The 25,996-nt window shown below is 45.8% G+C and overlaps 1 protein-coding gene and 1 long non-coding RNA gene across 3 annotated transcripts in view; one reads left to right on the plus strand and one right to left on the minus strand.

The window, feature by feature from the left end:
- Positions 1-25,996, plus strand: part of MYBBP1A (MYB binding protein 1a) — a 52,040-nt gene that overhangs the window by 13,552 nt on the left and 12,492 nt on the right. The window contains exons 17-24 of the mRNA XM_021416075.1: positions 91-231; positions 633-797; positions 1,845-2,002; positions 2,865-2,999; positions 4,117-4,228; positions 6,408-6,539; positions 7,798-7,866; positions 25,329-25,442. Coding sequence (XP_021271750.1) covers positions 91-231; positions 633-797; positions 1,845-2,002; positions 2,865-2,999; positions 4,117-4,228; positions 6,408-6,539; positions 7,798-7,866; positions 25,329-25,442 — 1,026 coding nt within the window. The remainder of the gene's footprint in view (positions 1-90; positions 232-632; positions 798-1,844; positions 2,003-2,864; positions 3,000-4,116; positions 4,229-6,407; positions 6,540-7,797; positions 7,867-25,328; positions 25,443-25,996) is intronic.
- Positions 7,873-14,580, minus strand: LOC110407887. Of its 2 annotated transcripts, XR_002444071.1 has the most exons (4): positions 9,995-14,580; positions 9,151-9,308; positions 8,882-9,030; positions 7,873-8,766 (listed from the first exon to the last, which is right to left on the minus strand). It is a non-coding gene; the product is annotated as an uncharacterized LOC110407887 (long non-coding RNA). The 2 variants fall into 2 exon arrangements; XR_002444070.1 differs by having other exon boundaries at positions 7,873-9,030.

The following is a 25,996-nucleotide window of genomic DNA, read 5'->3' on the forward strand; positions in this document are numbered from 1 at the left end:
TTGACTTTTTATTTCTGACCAGTGACACATCTGAGAATTAAGTGGGGCCTGAGGAATGGTGGGGTCAGGAGATGAACTTTTCTTCCTCAGGATGATGATGAAAGCGAGGACTCCTCAGATGATGGCGACACTGAGGAAGAGAATGACAGTGAAGATGAGGAGAAGAATGAAGAAGTTGATGAAGATTTTCGCAGTCAGCTGATTAACGTTCTCCAAGCAGGGAATGCATTGGTATGTTTTGAGTGCCTACCTTGATACAGATACCAGGAGGTCTGGGGTGGTGAGAAATTATCAAAAACCCACATTCTGTCTGAGCGTGTGTGGTGATAACAGCTGTCATCTTTACATAGTATTTGATGCAGGAGGTCAGGATCTTCAAAGAGAAGTCATTTTTTCTTTTATTTTTTGTCACGATGTCCTGAGCACTGTTGCTTCCTCAGTTTAGCCTGATAGCTTGTTTTCCTGCCTGCAATCAATGAGATGGATGTGAACTAAAGCTTTGAGATGCTATTATGTAGTGTCTGTTTTTGTGTCCCTGCAGAGCTGAGGTAGTCCTGGGCAGGTGAGGGTTAGGAACTGTTTTTGAAGTATGTGAAGTGACATGTAGTTTTTGTGCTCTAAAAAAACAAAAGGGAGAAGATGAGAGTGATGAAGAACTGGATGATGAGGCTATGATGGCTCTCGACAAGAACATCTCGGCTCTCTTTGCAGAACAGCAGAAACGAATCCAAGCGAAGAAGGATGAGAAAGACAGGATACGGAAAGAGAAGATCCTACGGAGGGATTTCAAGATTAAGGTGTGAGATAAGTATCTCAAGCAAAGAGCTTTGGCCATCTAGCATGCTTGCTGTAGCCTACTGAACACTACTGAACACTAAATAGTCTGGACATTCATGTATGTTGTAAGCTCCTGGAGATTGGGTCTGGATTTTTCTGGCTTGTACAGCACCTGACGCAGCAAGGTCATGGGCAGTGACTGGGGCTTCACACGCCTACTCAAAAAAGAAGACAAGATTGTGCTATTAAAGAAGTGAACTGCGGGTTGGATTTGCTTGTCTGAAATGCTTCGGCTGACTGGCTCCATCCCTGCACTTACCCATGAGGCAGGTGCCTGTCAGTTTTTGTAAACTGGACAAGCTTGATGTGCCTTAGTGTGATGCACATAAAATTCCTCCTGGTAACCTTGCAGCTTAAGCTTTTTCTTGGCTTGTGATACTAATAAAAGTCAGGAGGGTTGTGATTAGCACCCTTCTGGTTATTTGTGTCTGTAATAGTGACCTGAGGCCACCTGGTGCCATCATGGTGTGGTACAAGGTATTCGGGCATGCAGAAACAGCTTCAGCTGCTCATGTGTAGAAATGTCTGGTGTCACAGTAGCGAGGAAAAAGGCTGATTTGTGTAGTGAGCCATTGACTTTACTGCTTCTCTATTGTGATGCTATACAATAAGAGTATGATTTTATGGTCATGCAGTGTCTGGAGGACAAAGGGGGCTTATGGGTGTGAGAACTAACAGATCTGTGCCAAATTACAGTGACTGCAGGTCTGGCTGAGTGGTGGTGACTCTCATAACTGCTGTTTCTAAATGGTGTCACTGCACAAAATAGGCTGCAGTTAACCAGCAGCTTTTAATCTTCAGTTTCAAACATTTAGCCTCATGCTCTTGTCGCCTAGCATTACAAGTGATAGCAGAAGGTGTACAGATCTCAGCTGTAAATATTGTTTTCTTCAGACATCTTCCAGCTGCCATGTACCCTGCTCCAGTTTGAAGGAGCTGCTATGGATAGATCCATCCTGTTCTCCCTGTTTACATCAGTTCTCACCGCAGTAACTCTGCGTTTTCAGGTGCTGGATCTGATTGAAGTGTTCCTGAGTAAGCAGCCAGAGAACCCCCTGGTGTTCGACATCATTGAGCCTCTGCTTCAGGTGATTGAACAATGCATGAGCTCAGACTCGGACAAGCAGGAGGTTGATTTCCTCCAGAAAACAGCTCATATCTTCACGTAAGTGTCCTTAATCCTCCAGCTAATAATAGGTGAGGGCTTTTCATAGACACCAGTGATATTACATGAATCCCCAAAGTTCCTCTTTTTAAGAATGGAGTCAATTGCTGTGTTTATAGATAATGTGGAATTCGATTATTGCTATCACACACATGCACGCACACACAAACGCAGACAGTGCTTGGCCATAGCATGCAGGAAAGCATTCAGGACCTGAGTTTTCTAGTCTAAGGGACTTCAAGTGTCAAACCAACTTGCAAGTGGAAACCTGCAGAGCAAGCATTTGGTATTGCAGGCACGGTACTGTTTCTCTGAATATCTCCCCAGGCTTCTGACCTCTGAGTCAAACAGTTCACCAACTCTCTGGGCTTACAGAGTTGCTGCTGTGGCTGGAACAGAACTCCCAACAAATTATTACTAAGACAGGCAAAGTGCTTAAGCTCTCTGCTTACTGGCAGAAGTGAGGAAGGATATAAACAAGACAGAGGCATAATGCACGGTGTGTGATGTGGTGTGTCCTCTGTGCACCAGTCCCTGGTGTCCTCAGCTCTATTCTGAGGTGCTGCTCTCTGCCCCTGTTGTGAAGCAGTTCTGCTGTAGCATGGTTTGTGGCAGCCAGTTCCACTTTGTGGGAGCTCTGGAAGAGTGTTGACTCTGTTGCCCGAGTAGCTGCTTGAAGGTGGAGAGCAGTGATTCTCCTCACCCTTCTTGCCTCAGCAATGTGTGCTTCTTGTGCTGCCCAGAGCTGGCACCATTTTTGTTTGTGTTACGCTAAGCCCAGTGATGAGAGTTCATTGACATCTTTTCCCTAGAGCTCTTCCTGGAGGTAATGGCTTTGGGTTTGTGCTTAATGCTCTTTCAGGAACTCATTATGCCGAGCTAAGCAGTACTGCAAGAGAGTGGACGTCCTGCAAGATGATTTGCACAGCTTTGTGGAGAGGCTTGTGAAAAAAGCTTGCAAGCACACTGATTCTTCAGTGGCTCTCTATTATTTCAGGTAAGCGTTAAGAAAGAGCTTCTGTTCTGTGTTCTGTGGGCAGTGCTGTGACTGTGGCTGGTCTGTAAGCAGGCATAATATTGCATATTACTACAGTTTGGAGAACTGAGACTCCATGAAGGCTGTGTGCCTGCATCTGAGACTTACATGAGGACTAGTCAGTCATCCTGGCAGCGGGAAGCATTTTCAAACAGAGATGTCTACTTTTTATAGATGATCTGCAATGGAGCAGTTGTCATATTCAGCTTTGCTAATAGTGATGGGAAGTGCTCCCTTGAGGCTTCATCAGAGAGTAATGAATTGTACGTGATTCAGCACAGGGATGAGTGTAATTTATGGTCTGTCTGCAGTGATGATTCTGTAAACGCTGTGGTTTCCTGTCTCCATGATAGCTCAATGAAGACAGTAATGATGTTGGCTTCTGTCTGTACATACCAGTATCTCCTTTGCCACTGATTACAGTGAATTAGGATAAGCCAGATGTGTATCTGCTAGGAAATACGAGTCATCTTGCTGTTTCCTGGTGTACATAGAAGTGGCTCTCACCAGCAGGCTTTCTTGTAGCTTGCAGGTAAATTCAGGGAGACTTTCGTTCTCCATACACAGCTGTGTGTGTGGGTGCCATGTTGCAGGGTTAACCCAGTGCCATGAGACAGTGTTGGCTGTGCTGCACCCCCGACCTGTGACTGTGCAGGAGCCGTGGTATGTCCTGACTGTGTGTGCTGCATGGCTCCCTGCCAGCTTCTGCCAGTGCCAGTCCTGAGCAGAGCTGCTGTGTGCCTGCCCAGTTAATGCGCATTCTCAAAAATTGCAGGCTTTCTGCGTGCCCTTTCTGTTGATCTGCCTGAGTTCTGCAGGCACGCAGCAGCATGAACTTGAGGAAACCAAGCTGATAGAGGAGATACCTGTGATTGCAGTGACAGACAGTGAAATGATGCAGCCTCCTAAGATTTTCCTTAAATCTTGCATGAGTGGGTTAAATTAAGAGAAGGGGCCCACTCAGACTCTAATCCTCTGTCAGTAGAGAACAGGCTGCCTGCATCACTTGGCCTCTGCCCTCAGGTGGCTTTGCAGTGACACTGGTAACTGGTGTTGTTCTCTTTTTTGTTTCTTAAAGTGCCTCCTTATACCTGCTCAAAGTGTTGAAAGGAAATGTGTCAGATAAGTCACCAGCTCTTCCTATCCCTCTGTCAAAGAAACAGACAAACACCATCCCACAGGCTTGTCAGGTAAGAGCAGGCTGCTGTCAAGGCAATGTTTTTGCCAGTAAACTTGCATTACCTCGTTTTGCTGAGAGGGCATTGCTTATTCAGTCTCACTGTTTCCGCTGTCTGCGTGATTTCTTTTCCGTGCCATAAACTGTCACATTCCCCATTCCATTCTGCCTCACCCTCCTGTCTTTGCAGTTCCTGCTTGCCCGTAGCCACCAGGGGCTGCTGATGCACACTGGATCCATGTTAATTACCCAAAATGCTTGATGTGTATTTATTGCTTTTCTGTCTGATTTGCTGTTTTTTGCTTTAACCTCTTCGCAGTCTGAGTTCTTTTTTGGGAAGGTGCTGAGCAGCGGGGTTGCACAGGACCGTGGTGGATGAGGGTGAACTCCTCTCTCCTTGAGAATTGGGCTGAGCAGTCTCAGTGAAAAGAGAGTAGAGCAGCCCTGATTTCAGTGGTAGTTGGTTGCAGGAAGGCTCTTCACCTGGTTCTGCTTTGTGAGTGTATCACTTGAGGAGCTTTCCTGTCTGTTTCACTTGAACCTACTGAAATTTTGCTGAATTTTGCTGAAAATCAGCTGAATTTTATGGGTGTCTGAATTTGGTGGCCCTGTATGTTGGGCAGCCCAGTGCAGTAAACTCCACTAGAAATTAGGAAGTAAGGTTTTTCCAGCTAGCCTGCACTTGCCTCTGGATCTCTCAAATTGTGTGTAGGAATTAGCGCCTTAATTTTGTTAACATTTAGTGTGGGAGGAATACAAACAGGACTATCTTATGACAAGGGAGGGCCTGGAAATTCCAAACAATGAGATACTATTAGTGGCTGAAAGGACAGTCAGTGTTTCTTAGGCTTAGTGAGAGACCAGGAGTGCTAATCCGAGCAGCTCTTGTTCTGTGCTGGCCTTACTGGAAAGAAAAACAAAGGAGGAGATCTATGGGAAACATAAACAACATACTTGATGTTGAGGCTAGGGTGAGACGTGCTGCATCCTTGTGCAGCTTCACAGCAAAGACTATTATTCCTATGGGAACAGAGCTGTAGTCTTGTTCTGCCAAGAGCACAGCCAGCAGTTGAAGTGAGTTGCTGATTTCAGAGAAGTGACACAGTTCAGTTTGTGTGATTCTGCTGGTGCTGATGTTGTTTTGAGGCCAGGAGGGCTTTTTTTTTTGGACAGAACCAGAGACAAGTGTGGTGTGTTTCCAGTGAGCAGTCCTTTGTGAGCACGTTCTGGAGCTTGTCAGTAATCAGCAAAGTGGAACTCAAACAGACCGTATGATGCAGTGGTCACATTGATGGAAAAGCCTGTTACTGCAAAAGAAAGGCTTGATAATAAGCAATATCTGTGTAGGAGAAGATTGGTTTTCTCCTCTACAGATACATACATGAATTAAGTACTAAGCATAGGCACTTCAAAGCCATCTTCCCTTTGGTCTAGCTTGTGTTCAGCCGCAGTAGCAGTAGGACCTATCCACTATTGTGAGGACCCCAGCTTTGATCTCCTTTCTTTCCCAGAGAGTTCTGCTTCCCTGGCAATGTGAGAGCAGTCAGGAATGTCAGATTATGGGATGCCCTATTCACTCACCTGCACGCTGTTAGTTCAGATCCATGTGGCCTCTGCAGTCTCGTTTTCCTGCTGCCTGGCTGGCTCCCTTTCTCCCCAGCAGAGGGAGATATTCGAGCGTTCTTGTGTTCCTGGATTGCTGGTTCCCTGATCAGCACTCGGGCTCGTCTGCTGGGCACTGGCAAATCCTGGTTGTAGCTGCTAAGTGGTACGTTGACCTACATCTACAGATTCAGATAGCTGTACAGCTGAGAACTGCATGCCTACAGTGCAGCTGCTGCAGGATTGTCCGAGCCTAATGTGTGCTAGACATACCTACCACATACCCAGAAATCCAGCCCTCACGTGAAACCAAACTACATCTAGTATAATTAATCTTATTAGGAAGCTGTGCTACACTTCACTAACTTGGTCATACTGCTACTGGAACTTGGGAGAGTGTGTTTGGGGCCCGCTTTGTTGTTTCTTCTTGGCTCTATGTTCTATCTCATAGGCCTGTTTCATATAAACTACCTGAGGACATCGAGCTGTTGGAAAAATCAGTGTGCGCTGACGGAAACAAATCGCTTTGTTTAGCAATGATTCACTCTTGTGTTTCAGGGGAAAATTTTTGTTCTGCTTTTTCCCTATAGCTGCTGAGCACAGGCCGCTTGGACGTGGAGAGAGTGACTTTGATATATCAGCAAGCACTGACACAATTCTTGAGTAAACGAAACAGTGCCCTCACAAGTTCCATGTTTCTCGATCTCTTCACTCGCTTCCCGGTAAGTGTTGCTGCCTGTATGGGGCACTTCCTTCTGGTGGCTCCAAAATACAGCTGTAAGCGTGGGGAAAGGAGAGAAGCTTTTCCAGTTTACTGTGGGCTGTTAAAACTGCTGCAGGGCTTCCTTGGATTTTCACCTTCTTAAACTCTTGAGTACTGCATGTTTTGATAGCAGCGCTGCAGAATGCCACTTGGTGGTGATTTGAATTGGGATACAGCATGGAGAATGAAGCTGAATAAAAGGCTGCCTATTAAAGGATGCTCTGGGAAGCTCTAATTTTCTACCAGTATTCATGACCGCATGGATAAGCAGTGCTTGCACAAAGGCAGAAGGGGCCAGCTTGTTTAAACAGCTCCTGTCCAGGTTTCTAGAGCTCATGGATTCCATACAACTGTTCCTTGCAGAGAGGCCTATTTAATTCTTTAAGCTCATTCATTTTATAGAACAAAAGCAATGATTTATGTAGATACTGGCTCTTTTAAAGCTGGGTTTTACCCACTTGCTAGAGCTATCTGTTCTCTTAGTAGTCTTCTTGCCCCCTGAAAGAACCTGTTTTAGGTGGTTTGGTTGAAATAACCATCTGCACAAGATGTTAGTGAGCTTCCCAGCAAACTGCTGTCTGTGTTGATCTTCCAGTGCCTGATAGATGGCATTGGAAATCTGCCAGTAAGGTATTTGCAATCCACATGCTTTCTCATTCCTTGTGTCTGGATTCTTTCTCCCCGTGGAGTTGGAAGGATTTTGTATAGAAACCTAGAAATTGTTGGATTAGGCCCGAGAAGAGATTCAGCAAGCTTTGCTGACATAAAACCCTGCCCTGGAAATGTTGTTTTGATCACGAATTGTTGCAGGGTGCCATTTTAAGATAACGTATCTCTAGAGATGCTGTCCTCCTGACAGCTGTTTCTGGCCCTGTAGTGCACGGATTCAGACCTTTTCCCAGCTCTGACTTTCTCTTGTCTAACTCAGCATGTTTTCCTTTGCCTGTGGAACTGTTCCTCTGCAAGAAGCAAACTGCCTACATAAAGTATCAGGGGGATGCAGACTTAAATCAAGAAGCAGGCATTTTCCCGATCTTTTCCAAGTAAAAAGTTTTGCCGCTGATTTTGTTGTGATCAAGATTTCACTCAGGGCTGCTGTGAGCAAAGCTGTTAATTTTCAAAGGAGGTGCTGCTGATCTCTGGACACCTTGCTTGTGGCATTTTCTTCTTGCTCAAGATAATAAGATAAAGAATGACCCGATCTCTTATTGTTGCAGATCATGTGTAAGCCATTGGTAGACATCCTCGTCAAGTCTGTCACAGCGGGAGCCAGGCAGCATCAGCAGGTAAGAAGGAAAGCAAACAAACAAAGCTGTATTAAACAGTCAATCAGAGAAGTCACTTAATCACGGCAACTCAGATGGTGCTGGATGTGCTTATTGCTGCCTTTAGGGCTGCCATGTTTTGAGAACTGGCAGAGGTTTTACAAATACTGCCTTGCTGCTTCAGGTGTGCGTCTGAAGTTGTGGAAGTGGCTAATGTATCCACAGTCACAGAGTTTCTTTGGTAGCTTCTCCTTTAAGAACTGCACCTTCCAGGTGTGTGGCCTGTTTGCCATAGATCTTGGCTTCAGACACTTATTCCTTGATTACTTTCTTACTTACTGATAAGATGTTCCTCTGTAATGCAGCGTGTTATAATCCTTGCCTCCTAATGTTAACTCAAGGTTACCTTCTTGAGTCTTGTCCTGTGCCTTGCCAACAGTCCTGTGTTTCTTGAAGGTCCCTTCCAACCCAAACCATTCCATGATTCTCTGATTTTCTAGGCCATATGTTTCCATGTCTGGTTTGAAACCACCTGTACTATAGATCTGATTTTGGTGGTCAATGGCATGTGTGTAACTAACACAAAATTAGTGGAGCCTTATCAATAAAACATTGCAGGATGACTGCACAGCTTACTGTCACATGAGTGGGGACGAGGTGTGTCTGCATTCTCCCTGCAGCATGCACGGCAGTGGGGGTATCTTCCACACAGATAATAACCATCAGCCCTTTAGGCCAGCAGCACTGTGTCTCAAACATTCCCACCCTCTGGCTGTAACGTGCATCTGTCCCCTGCAGAAGTGCATCCTACACTGACCTTTCTGATTCATAAATAGCTGTTTTGTTGTTTCTGATCATTGGAAGGAATGTGAAAGGCTGGGTATGTGTTTACTTTAAGGCTGCTTTACCCAACAGGAATGGCTGTGATTTAAAAACAACAACAACAAAAGAGAATTAAGCTATTAGTAATCTTTCCATGTGTAGGAGTAAGGATGTGTTACACAAGTGACAACTAAATTAATTATGAAGTACCTACTTGATCCTATCCTCAAGAGACCAGAACAACATCCCAAGCAGACAGCCTGATTTACGTGGGTATCTTTGCTTCCCAGAGGTAATAGCATTGTCCTTTTATCGGGGCCTCCGCAGTTATCTGAACATGTTCTGTTTGCAGAGCCAGTTTATCTGGGGGTGGGAGAAGGAGAGGACATGCAGTGTGCTGTGTGTGGGAGAGCAGATAGAGAACATGCATATACTACTGTTAAAACGAAGGCAACATGGAGAATAAGCTATGCAAATACATACCTTGGCATTTGGAGTTGCAGCTTCACCTTTTCGCAGATTGCTTCATTTTCAGGAGCTCTGTCTTCCCCTCATCCGATGTTGAATTTGCCAGGTTTTCAGTGAAAATTTTCCCATTGATTCTCAGTGCAGATTCTTAATTCTCAGTGCTTTGGTGATGGCTGATGGGATAACAAAGGGGAACAAGCTAGATGGGTGTACGTGGCAAAATGATGTCATCAGTAGAGCAGGGACACAACTTCCCTGCAGCTCCTGGCAGCCTTTGGGGAAGTGAGGTGGGGGGGCTCAGCTACCAGAAGGGCTGTGCTATCTCAGAGTCTTAGAGACAACAGAGGTCTGCTGATGCTCTGACTTTGGCCAGCTCCGATGCTCCAGAGTTAAGTGGAGTAGTGAATACGGCCTCTAGTCATTAAACTGACATAGTGCCAGAGGCATGAGGCGTAATTCCCTTTCTAACACCCCTGTTACAGTAGTGCTGATCATCGTGGCTGTGCCTGCAGTGTCTGTATGAACAGCTAATCCCACTGTGAGATTGACTTCTTAGCTCGGCAGATCCCTTTGGCAAGGAGTCCTCAGGGCCGTGCTGCTAATGAACCCTGTGGCTCTGGGCCTGGAGGACTACTGCCCACTCTCACCCGGCATGGGAGAGGCCCTTCCCAAGGGGGTAGAAGAAGTCTTCAGGTTGATTTTTTGGGTAGTTTTGAGCAAAAGTTAAAGTGGTAAATGGCGAGGCTTAAGGGAGGAGCATTCTTTCTCCTTCACCCTGAAAAGCTGAGAGCTTGGGAGAGCAGCATTTACGCAGTCATATCACGAAGTCGTGCTGAAGGTGATTTGAGTGAACACTTACCTTTCCCGTGATGAGGACTGCTGGCTGCAGCTGATGTCTTGGGCAAGTGGCTCTTGCTTTGATGGAGCCTTTCTGAGCATGCTGTCTCCCTCTAAAACCCAGAGAGCAGGCAGCCCCCTGCAGCAGTGCAGTGTCTGTAAAGGCTGAGTGCTGGTCGTTAGCAGCCAGGAGGTAAGTGCTGTTCTGGGAGCTGCATGGCTCAGCTCCGTGCAAAGATGAGCAGGAAAAAAATGACGCTTTAAAATAAATATTTTAGGTATCATGACTGACAGTGTCATCCTTCTATCAGCACTGTTCCTACGTGCCTAAAGCAGCTGTAAGGTTTTTCACCTCCATAGTGAAGTAATTTGTAAGATGAAACAAACAGCACTCTGGGGGATGAGAGCTCTTAAGGCACTTGTAAGGCTGGCCCGCAATGGCTGGGTAGGTAGGTTGGCTTTTCCAGCAGTAAGCTCAACCTGTATAACAAGTTCTAAACTGGAATAGTACATTTGCAGTGGTCCAACTGAGACTGAACTTGAAACTGAAGCTTGTGCATGTAGCCAAGTTCTGTTCTGGGATGTTATCCCTGAAGTGGGGATGCCTGCAGGAGACGGCAGTGCAGCAGCTTCCCTGGAAAAGAGCTGGAGACACCGGTGTCATTTGTGGGTGGGAGAAGGAAGAGCAGGGCTTGCTTGATCTGGGGAGTTTCATCACACCCTGAATTCACTTGGCTCCTGTTTAAACCCATACATCAGAGAGATACAAGATGGATATCTGTGTGACCGTAGATGTGCAGAATGATTTTGTTTCAGGCAGCGCTTGCATCTGCGCTGGGCCCCTCGCCTCCACGCTGGCTGCAGGGCACCATGGAGCAGTTCTGCAGTCGGGTGCCCTGTGGCTCTGGCCGCTGGTGCTTTGGCTGCTCGGTGTTACCTGTTGGCTTGTCTAGTTTTTCAAAATTCTGCATTTCTTTAAGTGTGGAGCTGAAGAAGGACTGCTGTCCCAGCGGTGCCTGTGTGCGAGTTAAAATGCTTCGGGCTTTTCAGAGATGAATGTGCAAGTATTTGGATGTCATTCCTTTATTTAACGGGGAAATCTTGTGGGTTTTGCTGTGTTTATTTTAACCGTACGGCAGCAGTCGAGTCCTTTTCCTAAACCTGTGTTGATGTTTGTTTTCCCATGTTGAGGTGAAACCACCATATAACTTCAGTCTGCATCATCATCTCGGAGTAAGGCCTGCTGCACATCTGGGATATGTTGTTTCACTGTTGTCCACTGTAGAAAAGAAGTGAATAGAAATTGTATGAAATAACTAGATTTTAAGCAGTGGCCGTGAAGCTTTTCAAGGAGACCTTTAGAGTGCCAAAAGAATGCTTTTAAAGGAATGGAGAAAGAAGGTGTTAAAGAGCAATGCTGTGGGATAGTCCAATGCAGCTTGTTGGATGCAGTTCTGAGGACTGAGCTCCTGAAGATTAGTCTCACTAATGAGGATCGTGTACTTGAGCAGCAGCAGTGTCCCCACTGGTAGGGTGATGATAGCAGTGTACACCTCATAATCTTTCTGTACTTGTAGGCAGGTTTGGTAGCTCTCTCTTAGGTATAAGCATCATCTGATTAAATGCAGCTGACGTTTCTAGAATCCCTAACCTGCATGTATGTCTGCATACACACATGCCCTCTATGTAGCTCAGATTCAAATGGCATCTCAGGATATATTCTTCAGTGATCAGACTGGTATGGGAAAATGACAAGTCATCAGAAACAGTTTGTGTTTCACCTTTGAGCTGACCTCGTGCTGATAAATGTCACTGAGCTTCTGGCACAGCCGAGCTGCTGGCAGTGCAGTGCGTTGCAGCGAGCCAGGCAGCGCTAACAGGTGGGAGAGGCTCGTGCTGCTTTGTTGACTAAGGATGTTGCTGTCGATCTCATGTCTTCCACAAGCACTAAACACATTCTCTCCAGTTCTTTGTGGAAAATAAAAAGAGTGTTACTTCCTCCTTTCTTAATGCGTTTCTTTCTTATTTCTGCGATTGTTTCCAGAAGACCTTGACCTCCAAATTACTTCCTTGTTCCAGTGGGTGCAGTGTTGCTTTTTTGATACGTACAAAGGCATATTTTTTTGGCTTGTGCTGATAGAGTGCAAACCAGAGATGAAGTTGTGTTGATTTTAATGACTATTGCATGACTCAGCTGCATACCAGAACCCTCCTGGGCCTTAGGTGAGGAATGTCTTCCTGGTTTATTTTTAGTAGCGTCAGTATATAGAGCACAGCTACAGTAACATCTAGTGCTGTCGCTGAGGGGCTCCTTGAGCTGTGCCTCTGATGCTGTTAGAGCACAGACCCCTTGGCAGTGCATTTTAATTATGGTGGGTTCTTCAGTAGTGCCTCCTCCATGCTGGTACTGCCAGGGAAGTGAATGAGTTGGTGAACTCATGCTTCTTGACTATTACTGTACTGTGTGAGTGTGAAGGTCGGGTGAAGAAGGAAGATGTGCAGTGGGTTGTGCTGCAGTACCCAGGCTGACTGCTGCTGCGGGTGAGCACAAACTGCAGGTGCCAGCTCCGAGCTGGCGCAGCACAGCGTGTCTGGAAGCCTGGAGCAAGCACACTTTGCCCTGGAAAAGCACTTGTTCACCACCAGGACACTGCTGTGGAAAGCACTGCTCCCAGCAGAGCATTTACTGCCCACTGAGGTAGGAAGGCCTATTCCTTCTCTCCTCCGGGGATGGTCATTGTTGAGCGCTGAAATGTGGTGTGATTTTGAGTCTTAAGGCAGTGCATTCACCGTGAGGCAGTCCTGCTCACAGCACAGTGCCATCATTATGGCTCTGTTTTATGGAGTTGTTCTAGGCTCCTTGACAGCATCTCTGTGGAGCCTCCTATGTCGGATAGCTGCTGTTCTCTCATTGCAGTCCATTGAAATACCATGCACACCTCCCTGCTGCTCCCCAGGCAAGTTGAAATAGAGCACTGGTCTGGGGCACACAGTGGAGGGTGTCTTACTGGTGTTTAAACTGGTGGTAACCTCTGTAGGGAAACCTTCCTTTAAGGGTTGGCTCTTCCACTGCTGTGTTTAATTAACTTTAGTGGCTTTGTGTATCAGCTGCTGTGCAAAGGCCTCTTAAGGGCAAGCAGCTCAGCACAGGCTCCACATCACTTAGCTTCAATGGCCGATGAAAACTGATATGATCACAACCAGTTTGGGAATTAAGAGTGTGGGAATTAAGAATGATGAGTGAAACATCCACTGCTACCAGGAGTAAGAGGTCGTCCCTGTCTTCATTTAGACCTGTCTGTGTCCATTGCATTTTTCCAGGGTTTAGGCAGATGAACTGATACCTGTCCCTTGTTCTCTTCCCTTGGGAAAGGGAGTGTACATTTCAAACCAATTACTAAAAGCCTTTGTAATTAGTTTTGTACTGTGGTCATGCATCAGTTTGAATGCATCCCTGTCATCTTACTTACTTTTAAAGCTATATTGATTGAGGATGTTGCAGTAGCTGGGAACATAATGATGCAGTATTTGTCCATCAGGAGAGTTTCTCTTCTGTGATTTGGCCAGAGCTCTGCAAAGCTGATGTAAGCGCAGAGCTGTCACAAAACTAATAACTGTCATTTTACATAGCGTGGAGATGGGAATGGGCACTGAGATAGAGTTCAGAATGTCATCTTTTGTGATATGGATTCATTAATATTTCAAAATGTGTTTTTATAAAGCAGGCTTTGACAAGGAACCCTTTAAGATCTATCTAATGGGGAGTGTATTTTGGGTAAGTTGCTAATTAATCTTGGTGCTTTGGCAGTCTCCCCAGAGGGATCAAACATACACACAGATATAATCCTCAGAACTGAAGCAATTCTGTGCCAGAGCTGCCATCACCAGAAGAGTAAAATACGATCTCAAAGTCCTGCCAAGGAGGTCTTGGCTGGTTGACAGTTATCCTTCTGAACAGTTTATGTTCTGTGTAAATATCTAAGTTAAAAAGTAATTAAACTTTAATACAGCAAGAACAGTAAAAGCACTGTAAAGCATCAGAAGCCAGCACCCCTGTGTGTGTGTGTGGAAGTATTCCTTGTGCTGTGATGAAAGAATGGATCGCTGCATTCATGCACCGCGCCTTGCCTGCGTCCTGCAGGTAGAGCCCGGCAGGTGGTATAGGAAAGATTTGTTATGGAATATTTTGCATAAGCTGTTACTAACAATGAAGCAAAATAAACCTCCCCAGATATCAGTACCAGCATGCTCTACGTCTGTTTCAACAGAAGTGAGAACCACTGCTGATTGTAGCTAAGGAAAGGCCATAACTGGGAGGTAGCAGCCCACTCCCATCCCCTGCGCAGAGGCAGGACGCACTGTGCTTTGCAGGCTCATCTCAGGGTCCCACTGAGGTGAAATTCAGGGAGGTAAACTACCCATAGGCAGTGGTAACTTCTTCATGCCCAGTGTACACCGCTTCTTTAGTGATCTTTTTGTAAAAGAAGTCATTTGCAGCTAGAAAATGTGTGTCAAACTGACATGTTCTGGCTCCAGTCAGTGTCTTGCTCCTGTTCCTGTTTTTGTTTGATGTAAGGAGATGATCAAGGAGATCCTGTGTTTTGCAAGGTAAAGCTGAAGCAGGGGTGGTCTCTTGCACGTTTCTGAGCTGTCTGATGGTGGGCCAGCAAAGCTCCATGACATGTACTAGCTAGGTATGTAAACTGTCCCTCTGAAGTCAAAGGAAGAACAGCTGAATGCTTAAGTGCTTTGCTGGGTCAGGGCCAGAGTGCTCTGCATTTTCCTACCAAGATTTTTAGTCCTTAGACCTTAAGGATGGTGTGGATGTGGATTATTGTATACCAGCTTTTCATTTTTGAGAGAATCTCCTGCTTTGGGAGACCCCAAAGAAACTGTTTTACTTTGGTGGATGCTGACGGCATGTATAAATGGTCTCTGACATTCTTTGGAAAGGTGTCTGATGCCATAGTAAAATGTAGCAATTAACTGCTTTAAAAGCTGTGTTTCTCTCTCCCTTTCCTCTAACTTGTGTGAGATGGTCGAACATTTTAAAAGAGCAGTTTAAATTTTTCAGGTCCTCCTGACTGCACTGAAGCTGAGTGCTTGAAATCCCACGGTGTGAGCTTTTACTGAGAGCTCTGTGTGCTCATGTTGTGTTGCATTTGGACAGGACCTTGTCACCGAGTTGCAGGGTCTCTTTGGGACATGGTGTGTGCTGTCAGCTGTGGATATTTGTCCGTTTTTTTCTGCCTTCTTAACAGTCCAAGTCTGTATCTTCCATCATTACTGAGTGCAGCACAAACAGCGTGAAGAAGCTCCTCTTTATTCTGGTTCTGAGGATGTAGCCTGTGTATTTTACTCACCGCTGTTCAGCTGATGGTGTGGATGATCATGGAGCGAATCCTAAGTAACAGAGGGAATGTGCTTCCAGTAAGTTGCAAGGAAGAGATCAGAAAATGAACAGGCTGCACGTGCTTTAGTTGGTGCTGCAGACATGGCTGCTGTGAGAGCTGTCCAAGGTTGGCAGTGATGGGCAGCAGTAACAGCCCTCTGCCTTGGATGGACTTGCTGAGTTAGATCTGAACATACTGCAGTGATTTTCCAAGACAGAGAGATTTCCTAGCCTGCTGATTAAACTTGCCATCGGACACGTGGGGAGCTGATAGTTTCTTAAAAAGGTGTGCATTTGAGAATAAACCACAGAGAAGGGCATTGTGCTCAGCCTGGCAAACATAGCCCCTCCAACGAGGTGATGAATAGACACTTGTGCAGAGCAAATGGGAAGAGTTTGCTTGGAGGCAAGGTCATTGCCAGGTATTTAATAACTATTTAGTAATAAAAACAGGAGAAGAAACATCTTTGGTTCTGATGCAGCTGGTGGCTATGTCCATCGTATGGGCTGGAGTTGTATTCACACCACAAGATGCTTTATAAAGGTCAAGCTGGAGTCTTGTTTTGTTGAAGTTTTGGGACGTCTTCACTGCTGTGTTCGCAGGGGGCTATTGGACAATGGTTTGGAAAGATACTGTAGGGTTGGGTGTTTTGTTGGCAGGTGGAGAAAGATTAGGGCTCTGCAGTGCAAAATCAAGAGCCAACCTGGGCAGTCTTCACTGACAATGATGTTCTTCTGAGCTTCTGTAGAAAGCGGTGGGTGTCTTCTTGTTTGGAGACAGGGGAGCAGAGGGGTTTCTCCTTTCCCCTATTCTGTATTATGAGGCCACTCTGCAGAAGTGAAAGCTCTAGGAAGGAATTCCCTGCAGGATTTCTCAGTGATCCCCTGGCAGAGCAGGGACTCCAACCACATTCCTTTTCCCTGGGCGATGTGCAGTCCTTCACATCATGCTGCTCATCTTGGTAGGTTCTGCAAACTGAAAAGATAACACTAGCAAGAATCAGTGCATCCACGCAGGTCAACCCAGTACCATTTCCAACTGTTATTTTTGCTTAGCACTGCTGTTTATTTCAGTGTTCCAAGCAAACAGTTTTACTGAAATGTGTGTACTATTTTTTCCCTTTCCTGCTTGAAAGCTAAACTGCAGTAGTTGATGTTTGAGTGAATCGGAGTTGTAGTTTTTCGTTATCTGCTGATAAATGTTCTCAAAAGATGAAAACGTTCATCCTCGCAGTGTTAGGCAATGTGAGCGGGGTTTTTCTGAGTGTGTACTGTTCTTAAATCTCCTAAATTATTAAATTTGCCTTTAACAAAGCCTCCTTAAATAGGCCGCATTATGCAGTAGCTACCTTCTGAATAGCCTGAAGAAAATCCTATTGCGTGTCTCTCCCAAATTGAGGAAAATTGGCTTTGTTGTGCAGAGGAGACATCTGGCACAGAACTTGATGGGATGAAAGCGCTGGGGAGGACAGCCAGGGTCAAGGAAAAGGACAGCACCCACAACAGGGATTTTGCAAGAGGTATCATGAGCCTTGGCACTGGTTTTTATTGAGCCTAGTAGTGGGCTTGTTCTGTGAGAGTCTTTGCTTTCATTTCTTTACAAAGAGGGATGTGTTGCTGTGTAGTTTAGAGCCAGGAGCTTGTGGAAGCAAGATGGAAATGCCCCAGAATGAACAGGGGCCATGCTAGGAAACCAAATTATTATTGTTTTTAATTGTGACTTTGTACTTAATTTGGGAGAAAAGTGTATTTGGGAGAGGAGAGGGGAACGCGCTTATTTCCTGATTTTTAAATTATTTATATTTTTTACTTTTTATTTGTGAATTGTGGGAAGGCAGAGGCTTAGATGCATTGCACAGGATCCATTGCTGTTCTTTTCTCTTGGCACATCCTATGACACCAGTATTCCTCACCGAAGTCGTAGGTCCTGTTATTGAGCATTACAGAAAGAGCAAGAAAACCTCGGTGCTCGCGGATGCTAATCAGCATTCTGCTACTCATTTATCTTGTGTTCTCATTCAGCTCACTTAATTATGGCATCTTTTCACTTTTCATGAATTTAGGATAATAAGATATTGACTTTTTTTTTTTTGGAGGGCAGCATTAAGAGTGATTGGCCCTTCTGATACGGTAAGTAGCTCCCCCAGGGAGACATGAATCTGTGTTCCCCAAAGCAGCAGGCCGATATATGGATTGCTCTGTATGGATCGCTCTGTTCTGTTGGCCTCTGGTGAGAGAAGAGCACGGGTAAATAGTGTCTTGCCCAACCCTGGATATCCACTAGCTGTATCTTTGTTGTGTGTGACACATTCCAAGCTAGTAACTAATGCCTTCAGCCAGGCCTGGCTCAAGAGCTCGGTGTTACGGTGGATGTTGTTTTTTTGACCACCTCAGCATGCTGCAGGCCCTTCATCTCCAGCAGAAATCCTGCTGTGGAGCCCGGTATTTAGAGAGCAGAGAGCCTCTGAGAAACTGCAGCGTCAGATTTTCTCCCCACGTGTACTGACTCATCTGTGCTGCCTTTAAAATGCAGTAACGTTTTTCTTCTGTCACTAGCTCATGCTGCATCGTGATGAATGTAGGAAGGAGCTTTGATTTTGTTTTTCTCCTGTCCCGGCTGCCAGCAATACGGTGACAAAGTTGTGCTGGGGTGCAGGGCACAAGGGTGTTCCTACCCTTGTCCCGAGCAGGCTCTCAGAAATGGGTTCCTCTGGTTGGGAAATACAAGGTGAGGGTTTTACACTGACGAGAACATCCTGCAGAGCACTGATTGCAGAGGGACCAAGCGTGGAAAAAAAGCACTTCTCAGCAACAGCAGAGAAAATGTTTTCTGTTCATTTGCAGGGTCCTTAGCTAAGTTAAACAGTGATATTTTAGGGCATAAGGAAACCTGTATGTCTGTGGGTGCTGTGTGTATGGCCAGCTCTGCAGGAAGGCTGCTCCAGTGCTGTGAATGCTAGTCCATGGTTTTCTGCTGGCTTTAAGCACACTTGAACAAAGTAACCCAGTGTGTGAGTGTCAGTGGGAGCAGTGGCTGCTTTTAGCTGTAGGGCTGAGGCTGACATAACTGCAGTGGAGGTGCAGCTGTATTATATAAAGGCGGTTTACATGGGGTGAAGCTCATTCCGTGTTTTCAGCCAGATTGAGTGGTGGTGGTGATTTAAAGTGCTTGTGCCTGGGAATAGCTGTTTTCATGTTGTGAAGGAGGAGGATATACCAGCATAGCTAATGTGAGAAAACTTTCTGTAGTGCAGACAAGTGCTCAGCAGCGGTGGAATGAAGTTAGCAGCTCATCCAATGGATGCGACAGCCGCTGCTCAGAGCCCCGGGAGTAGGCAGGGAATTGGAGAGATTTCTTAGCTTCTCATTTCTGCTGCTGAGAGCAGGACGTCTGAGCCATGGGTGAAGCAGTGCGTGAAGGATAATAAAAATGGAGAAGGTTTGTGTCCGTTGCTCTCTTCCAATGGAGCTTTTGTTCTTTTTTGGCAAACAACGTAGTGGTGTCTCAAATGCAAAAGCAAAACTTGTAAAGCAGGGACAAAGATGCAAAGATCCATCATGCTGTGCGTTTGGTTTTCCACTGAAGGCCTTTTAGCAAGAGATTTCCAGCATCCCAGAGCTACTGGTGCTGAGCTGCTCTCATGGAGATGAGAGACCCAGTTCACCTTCTCAGGAAGGGGCTTCGTGTTCTGCCTGGCAGGTGATAAGCAGCTGCTTGATTCCTCTGCCATTTTCTGTTTCTCCTTGAGCTCAGGTTGTTGAGAGAGTGACTGGAATGTTGTCCTGCAACAGAGAGTGAGGGGGGCCATGTACTCCAGCAGTTTCAGAGGGCACAAAAACCTCGTGTTTGCAAACCAGCATTTAGCTTCTCTAGAAACTAGCTGGGGAGAAGGATGTCGGCTATTTCAAGGGTTGAGAAATAAAAGTTAACGTAAAAAATAACCAAACCAAAGCTCATCGATAACTTCTTACACTCAAGAAGCCCTAAACGGATAACCTTCATCTGGTAAGTGAGCAGAATGTGTCTCATACGTGACAGTTATTTTTAAATGTGCTAATATGCAAGCCGTTGTGAGGCATTTAAAGGTTCCTGGATGGAAAGCAGCCTGCCATTTCCTGGAAGATGAATTTTGCACTACGTGGGAGGAACAGGTACCGTGTACTCGGCATGGAGCTGGTTTGCAGTGCAGAATGGCTTGTTCTAAAATGCTGCAATCCGGAATCTAGCTTGATGAGCTAGGATGTTTGGTGGGAGTATGCTAAGTAAGATTGCCTTTCTCATCCAAGGTTGTAAAATATGATTTAGCTGCCACCTAAAATGCTTTACGTATCATAATTAACTAGCCTTGCAGAGTTTTTCTCATCTATTTGCCGCAGGAACTTAATTTAAACTGTAGTAAAGCATTTGTTATGTTCACTTTCTGGCGAGGGGAATTTAGTTCTGAAGGCTGTAACGCTCCCATTGGCTGATACTGGGGGAGGGCAAGGTGCACTCCGAGGGTTTGGGGCCGGGGGTTCTGGTCACGTTTGCTTCTGTTGCGTGGTTCTGCCGTGGCCGTTCTGGAAGCAGGAGGGCAGCTCTGCAGGCTGGGAAGGGCTGCCTGCCTGCTGGGGTGGTTCTCTGCCTGCCGGGCTGGATCTTGCTCACGTTCCCGCTGTCTCAGACAGTATTGGACCTTGGCAAGGCTGGCTGAATGTCTTGAGAGAGCTGATCGATCATTCTGAAGACACTGGATGGTAGCAGGGAATATTGAATTCAGCTCCCGAGCCGGGTGATTGTGCAGGATAGATTTTCATGGTCTTTCTGGGCCAGCCTGAACTGTGTCCCTTTTATCCCAGGAGAGGCTCCATGTTCCACTCTGAAACCTTTACGCAGCTGCTAAATGGGAATCTTGACTGCACTGCTTTTATGTGCATTGTTTCAGCACTGCTGGGACAGTTAAAAATTAATGTTTGTTCTCAAAATCAGTCCTCTTACACCACAGTCAGGGCTTTTCCTTATCTTCACCTCCCTTTGAAACTGAGACACCCATGGAACGTGTCTGTGTGTGCTGTACGTGGAGTGCTGTGGAAATAGAGGAAAACCAACTGAGCAGAAGTTCTTCAGATGTCTCTAGTTTTCACTTTTTAATGCCTAAAGCCTTTGTATGTTTTAAGTAAACGAGATGCTTCTTCAGTGAGAACATTGCTTCGTGCTCATGAGGGATAATTATTTTGCTTGCCCTTAACTTAGGAAAAGAGCCCTTTCATTTTTTTCCTCCTCTTTTTGCCTCCCCCTGAGAGTTTGCAGTTTGATCCTTGCGAGGTCAGCAGGCTGTGTGAAACTCCAGGCTTTCTGTTTAGGCCTGCTGTTAAATACAGTCATGACAGCTCCTGGCCAGGGCTCCCTTACTCACAGTGTTGAAGGGCTCAGTGGGTTATCTGAATCTTTGATAATTCTGATTATAGCGTGTCGTGGTACGACAGGAAGCTTGTAGCATACATTGAGCCTCTGTTGCTTCTGTACTGCCTGCTGTGAGCTTGCTGTACAGAGCAAGGAGCACCGTGGTTGCCAGCCTTCTTCTTCTTTCACTCTCATAATTTGCCCTTTTGAGTGAGCTTCCAGGGGGTCCCTCACTTGGACTCTGCCTACCAAAGTGTTAACAAACAGAACTGTAGCTTACAGGCTCAGAAATAGTCAAATCAAAGAACAAATGGCAGAGCAATGGAAAGCAAGCACTTTCAAAGCTGAAGACCACGAGAGCCATTCTCTCCATCCCACACCCAGTGTAAGCATAAAAATAGAGTGGTGGGACTGTGGGAGTAGAAGTGGGGATAGATTAGCACTTGCTTCATGGCTTTACATGCTGTTAGTTTTCTTTTACAAAAGCTTTGACAGTAATTGGAAGAGACATCCACCATGGTGCTGTGGATGCGCTGCCCTGTGGTAATAAATGACGAGTTACTCTCTCAGAGCCGATAGACCTGTTAGCTGGAGCTCGCTGTGCTTTATTATTGCTGTTGGTTTTTAACGTGTAACAAATTGCAGGTAGCTGAGGAATTGATTTCATGGTTGGGCTATTTCTTAGAATTCAAAGAAAGCTTGTTTAGAATTTCCCATCTTCTTGGTGCGCGTTCTTTTACCCTGGTAGGATTTGCCCGGAACGCAGCGTATCCATGTGACTGCAGTGAAATGATGCTAGCACCAAAGCTCATGGTGCTCCTTCAGTCCTAAGAACAGGTTTTGAGTGGCACCAAATTGTCATTTTCTAGGGTTCTTTGTGTGTGCATTTATGTTCTCTTTATACAAAGGGAAAAGGAAGCACTTGCTGAGCTGGCGGCGTGCTTCGTACCGATCAAATGGATGTTTGCTTTCAGGACGAAGGCAGTGGCTGAGTTGGCAGGGGTTAATCCTCCGCTTGCCATTTAAATAGTCAGGCTGTGTGCCTTGGCTTTACTGGAAAGGGTAAAGGCAGTTGTTACAAGGCAGCCAGATTGCTCTCCTTCCTCGAGGTGGGTGAGCACATCGGGGAGTTACCGCACATCTCGGTGACTACAGTTTCCCACCTCCGAAAGAAATGCTGGCTGCTTATAATGAATGGCATTCTGTGTGATCATTTCAGATAAGAGAGGAATAAACAAAGCCGACAGAGAATCTCAGGGTCAGCGCCGCTGTTAGTTATTGTTTGTTCTCTTCTCCCACGTGGGCTGATAAGAAGCGTTTCTACCTCGTTTAGTCATACAGTCAGTGGATGTATTGGGGAGTGTATGTACGTATCTTTGCTTGAATAGACTTCACTTTTACTTATTTTTTATACCATTTTATGGCATTTCTTTTCTTCTTCTTCTTCTCTTTTTTTTTCTTTTTTAACTGAAATTAAGGAGAAAAGGCTTTGAGCAGGCAACTGAGTGGCTCCCAGGGCATGGATGGGCTGCAGCATCCTCCCCCATCAGTAAAACCCTCTCACTGCTTGTGATATTCTCACATATTTCCGAGGTTGTGTGTGGTGCAGGGGGCATTCTGTTCTGAACTGGAGCAGAGCTTGGGAGCTGGTGCTCTTGGGTCTTCTGCTATTCCTGTCTGCTCGTGTAGCATCGATAATACTTGGCTCTTCTGCAGGACTCTCATGAACACAACAACTGAGAAAATGCCTCTGGAGAATCCTTGATGAGATTCTGGCAGCTTCCAAAATTGCCAAATGTTTGTAGACAGTGCAAACAATCAGTGATGCTGGAACGGGAGAGGGAAACAGCTAGACTGTTGTCGAGCTCCAGGTCTGTGCTGAACCAAATTTCAAGTTATTAGTGGTAATAAAAGAAGGAAAATGAACTGCAAAGAGAGAGCCGTTTCTTTGTGATTTCGAGGAGATGGTTCCTGGGGATCTGTGCCACTTTGGGTCTTTCCAAACTTTTGCATAGTGTTTGTATTCTTAGCCCTGCTTATATCCCGTGATACAGCATGTGTTACTGGGAGAAGCTCCTGGAGGTTGCAAAACCAATTCTTTTTTGAGCATTTAAAATTCTTTTAGTGGATTCTAGCAGGGACTGCTCTGCCAGGAGCTGTGGCCTTTCAGCTGATGGTTTGGCGTTGCTCAGGAGGGAGCTGTGGCTGCAGGCTGATGCTGTGCAAGGTGTGATGGCAGCGCTGCGGTCCTGCTCTCCTGGTGGTTTTCTCTGAGCACCTTTGCTGGCTGAGCAATCTTCTGGTGACTTCTGGGAACCTTGTTGACCTGCTGATAAATGCAGAGGTTGTGCCTCGCTCTGAAGAGGAGTGCTGGTGGCTCTCTGCTTCGGTTTGAACTTGCTGAAATGGGATGACATCAGTGGGACAGTGGGCAGTGCTGTTCCTGAGTGGATTTACCGTGGGACTGAGGTTGAAGAATTGGGTTTAAGTTTCCTTTCTGCCAGTGGTTTTCTGGCTTTCTCCACTCACGTCAGCTCCTCTCTGTGGTTTAACTTTCTCTGTTTAACTGTGTGGTTTGCTGAGGAGAAGCAGGCTATGCGAGAGCTACATGTTCCTGGCTAGATCTAGGATATCTGCGTGATAAACATGATAACCACAAACTACAGCGTGGCATGGTGCTGGGCACACAGCACGTTGGCATTGTTGGTGTTGTGTTTGCTCTCCGGCCGAGATATTCCTTAGCTAAATTTGATTTCAGCCCACAAACAAATCTTTTATTTTCCTTTCATTCTTTCAAAGGAGACAAGTTGGCGCTTGGTACTAAATTATCACTGGGTTAAAAAACAATCAGGAAACACAGGAGTGTGTTGAGTACGGCAGTAGCAATGTTTTAATGACATGAAAATCAAATGTATTTTCTCTTTGACTCTCAAATATGAGTTGAAGGTACGAAAGCCATGAGATGAGTTTGACAGAAGTGACACGGAGTGATAGCACCAGCCAGGATTCCAGGATGACTGGGTATTTTGGCTTCCCAATCTGCTCACTGGGTTTTTTGCCTTCCTTTTAAAATTGTTTTCAAGCTTAGTGCTTCCTGAGGGCCGGATCTTGCTTAGGATCTCTCTCTCAGTCCAGCATTTGGGTCTCAGGTCTCTGGGGATGGAGAAGAGATGTTGCCTTGAGGTTTACGACCCTGCCTGGGCCTTTTGGAGTGAGTGATGGCCTCTCATTTACTCTGGGGGTCACGTTCTCTTTGTAATTGCACTGAAGTGACGTTCTGCTACATTTGGTACATGCATGCAGACATGCCATAATTTGTTCTGTTAGATGCAGCCTCCCCATAATTACAAGGAATACGTAGGCCTGCCTGCCTCAAACATGGCATTAGGGCCCTCGCTGACTCTCTCTCATTAAACCAACATAAATCTTTGGGCAGTCTCATTGGTTTCCTCCCCCCTTTTCTCCTCCAAGTAATGAACAAAACCTACTGTTTGCCAGTGAAAGCTTGCTCTATTTGGGTAATTCTCTCCATTGGCCACACTGGTGCAAACTGAGGGTAAGCTTACAGATGGATAACCCTCCGTCATAGGAGCCTGAAGTGTACGGGGAACGCGGGCCTTCCTGAGCTCTTCAGGCATTGTGTTCCACTGCCTACAGCTTCGGGTGCTCTCACTGCTCTCAGGAACTCTAGGGATGTCTTCTCTTCCCTCCCTTTCAATTCTTCAATAAATAGTTCCCCAGAAAGGCTCCAGTGTGAGCACAATGGCAGCTAGGGGCACTAATTTGTCTTTATATGTGGATAGTACTTGCTCACTAACTCTGTGCTGTTAGGAAAATGTTCCCTTTAAATCCTCTAAGCTATTTGTACTAATCCTCATTAGCGTATTATCTGTATTTCCATCATTTGCTTTTGCACAGTACTGTGTTTTTCTTGTACATAAGAAAGCCCTAAAATAGGAATTCCAGAACAGGAAAGGATGTAGGAGATGACTGCAGATTGCTGTTGTTTTTCTAGTGGCTACCTTTTTCAGTGCTGTGTTAATGTGTAGGCTTAATGAGCAAGTTTGACTCCGGGGCAAGGTTGAGTGCTGCTCTGAACAGCAGTTTCCATCTAGGATTTCTTTAAAAAGAAGTATTTGCTAACCTGCCAGCTTTGATTTTTGTTTATTTGTGTCTGTCAGGGCACATTAAAGGGTGGAGTCATGCAAAGGGCTGCCTGAAGACTTTGGAGACTGTAAATTGATGTGCTCAGACCAGATACGAAAGCATATTTTGGGTGGTAGAGCCTAAATCTAGAAGCAGCACAATCCCTTCCGTCCCCTTTGAGTTACTCTTTTAAATCTGTGTGTTCAGCCAGAAACTACAACCCTCTCCTGAGGAGCGACTTTGTCAGGGTCTAGAGAGTGTTTTCTAACTGGGTGATGTACAGGTTGGTGAGGATGCGCAGTGTCTGTTACACAGCATTCCCCAGATGCTGTGCTTAGCTGCTTGCTTCAGTGGGGTATTGGCATTGCTCACACCTTCCTTCGAGAACATGCAGTTTCACATCTCCTCACGTCTTCTCTCCCCTTTCTCTTTCAGGCCCAGGCCTGTTTGCTTCTCCAGAAGGTTCTGCCACTTCGTGAGCTGAAGCTCTCCACGACCAAGGAGGAGTGGGAGGAACTGATCAGAGAAAGCATCAGCCAAGTGACAGAGGTAACAAGCTTCAACGTGTTAGATGTGTGGAGAGCTCCTGATGGGTGCTGTGTTCACTGGTGTGCTGGTCTCACGGAGCTGCAGTCTGAGGCTGTGCTCTGATTAACTCATCTCTGTGGGGCTGTGCCTGCTTGCACCAGGTCTGGGTCGTGTCCACTGGGCTAACAGCATTCCTGTAACACTGCTGTTCAGATGTGTTTTTAGAGTGTGGAAGAAGTGTTCCTGGTACACTCGGCAGTGTTTGTGCGTGGAACCAACACAGGGATACAGTTTTAGGGAATGCGCTCATACAGGTCAGTTTTAGGCTGCTTCAAGTTTTGAAATGAAAGATATTGTGAACATTGACTTAATTTCACAAAGTGTTATGGGAGTTCTGCATTTGAATGTACTTTTGGGCCATAGAGACAGAGTGATGAATTGCTGCCCTTCTGGACCAGACTCCTTCGGTAATGTTGTTTTCCAAGGAAACCTTAAAAATACATTGGCCAACAATTTATACAGGAAAGACAGCGATACAGAAATCATAGGGCTTCTGATGCAGTGACAAGTGTGGA

This window comes from Numida meleagris, chromosome 18, assembly GCF_002078875.1.
Source record: "Numida meleagris isolate 19003 breed g44 Domestic line chromosome 18, NumMel1.0, whole genome shotgun sequence".
Classification (NCBI taxonomy): Eukaryota; Metazoa; Chordata; class Aves; order Galliformes; family Numididae; genus Numida; species Numida meleagris.